The following is an 8229-nucleotide window of genomic DNA, read 5'->3' as shown; positions in this document are numbered from 1 at the left end:
ATGATTTAAGAGAGTACTTTAAAACCATGGCATGTCTCATTTTACAAATGATTGTCACTTACAAATTGGAGGCCTACGGAGCTCTTGCATGCGAATTTATGGGTTGCAAGTTTTAATTAGTGAAATGTTTTTTTAAAAAAAGGAGGTGGGGGGGTGGACAATCTTGTGATGATTTGAATAATCTTTCATCTTTTATAAGTTGTCCATTTTGACAACGTACACTTACAAGAAACCACACCAAGTTTACTGTACATACATCTGAGAACTGTGACGCCACCCTTATTGAGGCAAATCAAAGATGCCAAGTCTTAAAAAAAAATGATAGGCAACAGTTTCTACAAATAACAGGTGACTTTATTTTCCAAAAAGTTATTTACATTATGTACACACACCCCCAAAATAAGCCACATACAGTAACAGCAACACTATGCACAAAGTTTCAGAAAGATTGTGTGCAATGAGATCGTGTATCTCCTTCAGTTATACAGTGTATCAGTAATCTCTCAGCAGAAAAGGCACACTTCTTGGTCACAACAAGCACAAACAAAGACACCCACACACACACACAAACAGAAAAAACATACACAAACACACAAATACTGCATCTAGGCAAAATGCATTCAACACGCGCTTCATCATGGGATGTGCTCATAAATAACATTGGTCTTGCAGTGCTTCCATTTTTTTCATAAATAAAATATTTAAAAATGTACAGTACAGCGACTACAATTGCTGGTTTATGTCCACTGGCACAGATCTGTAAATCTACGACACTAGTCCACACAAAGGAACGGTCTGTAACTCCCCGGGCAAATAGACAAATTCGTGGCTGCCCATCACTTCCAATCTGCATGTCACTTTCCAGCTGTTTTGCAGACTAGACAGACTTAGAGTCTTTGTTTCCAGAAATTAAGGGAAACCCTTCTGGTGCAGTATAGAGTCCAGTCAAGCCCCTCTCACCGCGTGCTGATCCTCCAATGAAAAGTGCTCAAATAAAGAGAAGGCAGGGCTTCTCATTGATCCAGGTTGGGTCCTCCATGGTGATGGTGCATTGGTTAATGGAGTGCTGAATTGTTACATGGGCAGCCTGTCAATCAAATACAAATCAAAGTTTCAAGACTAAAAATCACACACCATATTTCATTTTACAGCTGAAAATAAGGTCATGTCATGCAAGATTATTTTGGTATATTTAAACATTTTTATCATGTTTCATACCGTTTTCTTGGTTTCACTTCCCAGCCATCACGACATTTCACATAAGTTATCGAGTCTCCTGGTGAAATTTCAGTTTTTTCATTCTCTTGGGCACAAAACGTAAACCTGTAATACAAAAAAGGAAATTTCAGTAAATGTTTGCCAAGAAAATTAAATCGTGAAGGTGTAGTAGCCACACAGTGGCTACCCACTGCTTACTTCTTCTGCGTTTCTCCAGCTTTTACACGAATCCGCCGGACTTGCAGTACAGGTTTGGGAGGCTTTGTGTTCCAGGCCCAGAACGTCTTCTTAAGGTTCTTCCAGACTGAGTTCCAGGAGTCAGATTCACTTTCCCAGCTCAGAGTGATCTTTAACAAGTCACCAATATCCTCCTCGGTAAACACCAAGAAGGTGTTGGTCAAGTTTAGACCGATGGTACCCTCATAGCTAGACATAGGGAGAAGAAATGAGGTTAAGTTGGCTGCCCACAAAACTGAACGCAGAAGTTATAGCAGCCGTGTGTTCAAGTTTTAATTATGCTTTTCAGGTTCCTATCACAGGCAGTTTTGGATTTCAATTTTCTACTTACACATCAACAGATATTTTTTCTGTGTCGGTATGGGCTCCGTATAACTTGACGTGGAAGGTGGGATCTGCGTTGTCTGCCTGTTTTCTGTTGAACACGTGCATCTTCATCTGATAGTGGTAACCTTAAAAAAAACAAGTAGAGTTGATGTTTGAGCTACCGTGAAATTGTGTACAGTAGTAGTTTATAGTAGAGTCGCCTGTTATCTTTCACAGTAGTAAAAGATAGTCTGCAATGCATTTCCAGGCAGTGTCCTTATCTCACCTCCAAAGGGAGTGTCAGCACGTGTCTTCAGATACATTTTGCTGTTACGCCTCTTGCGCATCTTTCTGGTGTTGTAACCGATGTTGTTGCAGCGATTTTTGCGACAGCTGAGGCAGATGCCTTTCTTGAAGCGATCGGGGCCGGTGCACTGGAAGGCAAAGCTCATGTGGTCCTTGTTCATCAAGGAATCCACAAACAGGTGCACAGAACGTTCATGCTCACATTTCATCACGTCCATGAAATCTGGAGAAAGAGAAGAAGGCAGGTTGGGTACACTGTGTATGATGTCAGGGCAGCCACTGTAGCTGAACAAATTAACGTCAGAATATTGTTGTGGATCGAGTCAAACTTACTTCCAGCCACTGTCAGCACATCACTCAGTGTGCAGCCGGGCTGCACTTCACCACCATTGGGGTAAATGTCAATGTCCCCAATTGGCTGCTGGATGCCAATGCTGACACCCAAAGCCTCTCGAGTATATGTGTGCAGAACATCCACAAAGTCAGCATCATCTGGGGAGAGGCGCCTCTGCTCCTCAACACCCTCAAACATGGGTCCTGCTGGGTCTAGACCTATCAGATGTAAAAGATGAGAAAGACAGAAGGTCAGTAAAATGAGGCCACACCATCTTTCAGTGTTGTTAATTGGCGATTCATGTCACGCTGAACTTACCAGTGATTCTGCCGATGGTCCCCTTCACATATGTTCCTGCATAGCCGGCTACATGAGCGCCTAAACTGTAACCAATCAGATGCACATTCTTCAGAGGGAGCTGCTGTTCTTCCTGTTGGAGAAAAAAACAAAAGTCACATCAGCAACACACACACACACTCCTGGATTTTAGCCAGCGATGATCAGTTGTGCCTACAGCTGAGCCAAGCCCAGTTAACCCGGAGATAATCTACCAACAGTCCCTTCCATGCAACATCGCCTCCACCATCTGTCTCAGTTTGTCTCCATGAAATACTCTTTGTGTATGTTTACAACCAAGTGGCAGGTTGCCTGAAACTCTCCTCACTTCCCATTTGTGCATGGCCCAATTTTGTCACAGTCCTGCTGAATGGCAATTGTTGTCTTTGCCTCAGAAGTACTAAATAGACCTAATGAGAAGCTCTGATGAGTACTGATCTAAAAGAAGGGCGCTAAAGGTGGCAAAACATCAAAGTATCTGAAGCTGTGAAGACAACATACCAGAAAGACATTTCGTTACTGCCTCTGGGTGACGTGAGACTTCCAAAAGCATTTATCAAAATTGATATTAAGCATGCCATTTCACTTCAGTAAACATGTTTGACAGCTCTGTCATGCTCACAAAAGGCTATGATCTCTTAAATCACAAAGATGAAAGGCAGAAAGAAAGGGGGGGGGTTTATGGATTTGCAGGTAGTTAGCTGTTCTTGTCACTCAGCATTACCGACTTAACAGGCAACATAGTTCAACTCTCACACATAAAAATGAAACGTCATAAAACATCTATTTGTATATCAGCCCCACATACAAAACATACTGTAGCTTTATAAAGACCAAGCTACGTCAAGGAGGAGTGGCAACGTGTCTACAAAGGCACTGTGTTACTGGTGTAATGCCATCGCAGGTGAAATAGAGAACTAATGGTGCATTTGCATGATTTCATTCAGATTCAACAACACCAAGTAAATGCAATTGATGGGCGATTGGTGCCAAATGGAATTGATGGACGATTGGTGGGTGTATAAATGACCGCGTACATACCTGTAGCCAGTTGAGCATGGCAGCAATATCTTGGCCGACAGTGTTGGTGTGGTTGACTGCGTCGTGGTACAGCTGCTGAGCAAACGATATCCAATCAACGACAACCACGTTGGCCTCAGTTTCACGCTGCATCACTGCAGAGACCAGCTTCTGCATCCAGCTTTCAAACATCCCACTCATCTGCGAGGCAGGAAAAAAGAAAAAGACAACAGGAATCATTCACTGAGCCAGACTACTTAAACCTGGTGACCTCTCTCTGATACTCTGCACTTCGTTATCTCACAGTCACATGATAAATTCCTACAATCAAGCAGCAGCAGTTTAGTTGGAGAGACAGCACTTCCACCCAAGCAACACAGGAGTTCCCTTTACTCTGTGAGATGCAGATTGCAGTTTATGACCCAGATAGATAAAGACACAGAGTGAAACTAGATAGGATGGATGCAAAATTTAAACTCACGTACCGCCCAGCCGTGGATGATGAAAATGGTCTTTGCTGTAACGTTGAAGCCACACTCTTCTATACACTCCTTCTTTCCAACCTGCAGGTAGCAGCCTTCTTGGTCCAGATCTAAACTCCTTCTCATGTTGTACTTGATGGCGCCAACAAAAACCGTGCTGTCTGTTGACAACTCATCCAATCCACCATCTTCATCTGAGGGGAAATTACACACACAGATGAGGAAATGCTCTTTTATTATTATTATTATTATTATTATTATTATTATTATTATTATTACTACCATTTTATTCGTCATCTGTTTTTTCTCATGTATGTAAAATGTTCACTTTAAATATTTCAATTTCAAAAACAGACAATGCAGCCAATCATCCACCACACTTGCAGGGAGCGGTTCACAGAGCCAATCAACGCGCTTTTGCAGCCAACATCTGCCACAATAACGCGTAAATTGTGCCCGAGACGCAGGCGCAGAGCCACCTTATCACCGCCACCCTTCTCTTCTTTTATTCCAGCGTTTTTCCCACAGTTTCAGCCAAAGCTCGTGTGATTATATCGGTCTTACTGTGATCTCAGACCTATAAAGGGGACATTAACTTGACTTACGCACGAAGCCTTTGGAGGATGTTGACACAGATTAAGAAAAAAAAAAAAAATGTAGACATGCTTTTAATAAAATGCTTTTTTTAAAGACTACAAAGCCCCGGAAGATTTTTTTAATACAGAACATTTCTTTGGTGTCTTTGTGTTTGATTCTTGATGAAGGGCTTGGATGAATTAATATCTGTGTGGATTAATCCCGCCGCGCAGAGCAGAAACGTCAAATCTGAATTTAAATCATGAACTCAACACCCTTTGGTAATGAGCCACACAGACCAAAATGACTTCAGCTGGGTAGTAAAAAAACGCTGCTGAGCGGTGAGTGGTAAAACGCGGATTCAGCGGAACATCTATCCAAATAGTTCACACAGACGTGGCGTTGTGTGTCCTCTGCGTCAAGACTCCTGCTGCTGTCCCAGAAAGGACACGTCGCAGTCTCGTCTTTCAAATCCATCCCCGCTTTTCTGGTTCACTCTGCCCGCCACACTTGCTCGCATTTGTAATTTAGCCTTCATAGCCTAAAAATATTGATTAATTTTAAAGGATTAATCTGAGAAAATATTCAGATTTAGACTGCTTATTATGTTTCCCATTCATAGATAGATGTTTGCCCTACTTTACGCATGTGCTGCTGAATTCTGACACTTCCCTTCGAGGCTGGGAAAGAAATGAATGATATAAATGAATGAACAATAGACACAAAGCCGTTTCTTACCTTTAAGAACAGCGTTTTCCCCAGAAGCGGATGAAAAGAGCGCAGCAGCACCCTGTAGGAAAATCCACAGGAGAAGGGCTTTATGATTCATTTCTTAGCCACAGACGAGTGTGAGAGAATTAAAAGCTGCCTGGCGCTATAAAATATCTGTTTTATACTGCTGATGATAGCGCGTTAGGTAGGTGAGTGAGTTTAGATCCAGTGGTGACAAAGAGTAACAGAGCCGGCGGTGCGTATTTTGGTGCGCGTCTTGTTAAAGCACCGCTCAAGAAATGTGTAAACTAGCAAGTGTGTGATTAGAGTTTTAAATAGTTTCCCCCTTTCAGTCATCTGATCATCGGCTGATCTATCGTGGATCTTATTGGTCAAGCCCCCATTTGTTTACGTTGAAAGGCGTGGCGAGGCTGAATGAAGTTGTAGTAGGCTTCTCACGTTGCGCGTGTGTTAACCCTTATGGGGCGTGTGCGGGTTTAACTGACGCAAGACGCCATAAAACATAACCATTGGCTCAGTAGCTCAGTATTGGTATGAATGTTGGTATGGCACACACCTTTGTTGGTTAACCGGATTCAAACAATGCGTAAAAAATACCAATAAACAGTCCATTAACCTCCAAGAAGCGCTGGCATGAGACAGCGCGCCCATGGAGTGCGCTCTAACTTTCTCTTTTTAATTCCTACAGCAATATAAACAATATAAATATATCATATTGCTCATTATCATATGTGGAATACGCGATGGGAATATTTAAAAGGCTTCGACCCGTGTGTGTGTGTGTGTGTGTGTGTGTGTGTGTGTTGTGGGGGGAGGATGACCCTCCTCATCTCTGAAAGCATCGTCCCCTCTGCCTGGCGCACTGCCAAACCATCAGCTTAGCTCACCGACCGGGTTTCAATTGATGAGGCGAAGAATGAGCGCACTCACGCAAGAGTCTCTGCCACAATAACACCACTGTTTTGTGTACATACATAAGCGTCCACTACCCAGTTGGAAGTGTCACCTGCCACCCTGGTTACAGTGAACATTGGGTCAGTGGGCTATCTATCTATTGTGATCTGGACTGACTTTAATGTTAAAAATGTATTTTTTTAAAGGAGAAAGGTGAGGCTGTTTGTGTGTGTGACAGGAACATCTAATATAACTACTCCTATTTTTTTTTACCTCCATGTATTAATAGATGTGCTGTAAGCTTGTGAGAACATAGCAGAAACAGTTCATATAATGAGGTGATGCAATGCTCACTCACTGGAAATTATTGACGTCAGTGACCTCTGGTGGGTGGTACTGCATCACGGGATGTTCTGTGTGTTTTGAGAACATGAGAAGATCTTTAAGAGGACAGACAAAGTCATCTGTTGACCAGCCTGTCACTGATATTTAAAATGTTTTCAATTGAATCACTCTGGCTTGTTATAAAACTACTTTCTGCTGTTTGAGGAGTCACACGCTCCTTTTAAGTTAAAGTTGCTTCTCACGCAGCTGTGTTGTTATTCTTTCCATCACACACCACAGCCAGCTGCCCAGTCTGAGTGCCGGTTTGATTCTGCACTAATGCTGACCTGTCCTGATTTTTGCCCTACAAAGTCTGCTTGGCAAAATCCAACAATGAGACACTGTGAAGTACTAAAACAATCAAAACAAGTAGACCGATGTAAGGGCTGCAGAAAGTGTAATTTAAACATCGTTACCTTCTTCTGACTCTTTCCTGAAGTCATTGTTAAAAACCCCAAGACCATGAAGTCAGAACAAAGTCTGCAAACCACCAGAGTTTTGTACGCGTTGGCGAGGGCTGTTTCTCAAAAGGACAAAGCTTTTAGACTCTGTAATTCTTTTGTGCTTCATGCAAAATCTTCTAAAATCCAGTAACTGTAGGATATTTAACTTTTTAAAGCCGCTGTGTGTGCACCCTTCATCATGTTTCTCCCTCATCTACTTAAGTTCACATATGAGGACACCTGCATGTAAGTGTAAGTGCATTTGATAGGTGGTGAAGGAGGAGGTGAACGTTTCTATTATTTTCTTAACTGTGCATATGTAATTGCATTTCCCATTAATTCCAGTAAACTCAGAGATTTCCTTTGTGCTATGTGACATAATTATTTGTCAAATGTTATTTTTAATGTTGATAAGAATAATTAATGGTTTTTACCTAAGGTAACCTTTTCGGTTAATAGGTGGAGCGGTCATACATTCATAGATTTTATTTCCTCCATTTTCTTAAGTTAATTTCATTTGTTTTTCAGTTATTTATGTTATCATCTCAAAATAACAAATGTTGTTTTCCCAAAAGTAACGACATAATTAATTCAAGATCATCAACATATGATAGGCCTGAGATTTCCATCCCATGAGACATCATGCCTTGCTGACCTGATGCTGACTGATGGATGTGACATGCTGATCGATATTCTCCTGCAGTGATTTAATATACTAGACTACCTTTAGTTTCCTCAAGATCTCGTATAAATTATGTCATTATCTCGAGAACATAAAGTTATCGGGAGATCCTGAGAAAATCCTGTTATCTCTGGACAACAATGTTTGTTATTTGAAGATAAATAACCTGAAAAACAAATGCAGTTAACACGATATCACGACAAAATATATGCATAATATAAATGCATATGACTGCTTAAGGCTTCCGTAGTTTGAGAATATGAAGGTCTAACTATAATT

At 41.6% G+C, this 8229-nt stretch overlaps 1 protein-coding gene across 1 annotated transcript; it reads right to left on the bottom strand.

The window, feature by feature from the left end:
* Nucleotides 1-332: 332 nt before the first annotated feature.
* Nucleotides 333-5844, bottom strand: lipg (lipase, endothelial). The gene is made up of 10 exons (XM_010735953.3): nt 5554-5844; nt 4243-4433; nt 3779-3958; nt 2720-2831; nt 2401-2619; nt 2048-2290; nt 1787-1907; nt 1417-1644; nt 1219-1323; nt 333-1087 (listed from the first exon to the last, which is right to left on the bottom strand). The coding sequence occupies exons 1-10, from the start codon at nt 5642-5644 to the stop codon at nt 1075-1077; spliced, it is 1503 nt and encodes a 500-aa protein (XP_010734255.2). The 5' UTR covers nt 5645-5844; the 3' UTR covers nt 333-1074.
* Between the last annotated feature and the right edge of the window lie 2385 nt (nt 5845-8229).

This window comes from Larimichthys crocea, chromosome III, assembly GCF_000972845.2.
Source record: "Larimichthys crocea isolate SSNF chromosome III, L_crocea_2.0, whole genome shotgun sequence".
NCBI lineage: Eukaryota > Metazoa > Chordata > Actinopteri > Sciaenidae > Larimichthys > Larimichthys crocea.
This window is presented reverse-complemented; position numbering and strand designations above follow the sequence as displayed.

What these genes read in the sequence shown, in the direction of transcription:
- lipg (XM_010735953.3), bottom strand. Translation starts at nt 5,644, where the DNA reads ATGAATCATAAAGCCCTTCTCCTGTGGATTTTCCTACAGGGTGCTGCT. An exon ending in CCATGCTCAACTGGCTACAG is followed by an intron (nt 2,832 to 3,778) that starts GTATGTACGCGG and finishes TTTCTCCAACAG; the next exon opens with GAAGAACAGCAGCTCCCTCT. An exon ending in TGTGCTGACAGTGGCTGGAA is followed by an intron (nt 2,291 to 2,400) that starts GTAAGTTTGACT and finishes CTCTTTCTCCAG; the next exon opens with ATTTCATGGACGTGATGAAA.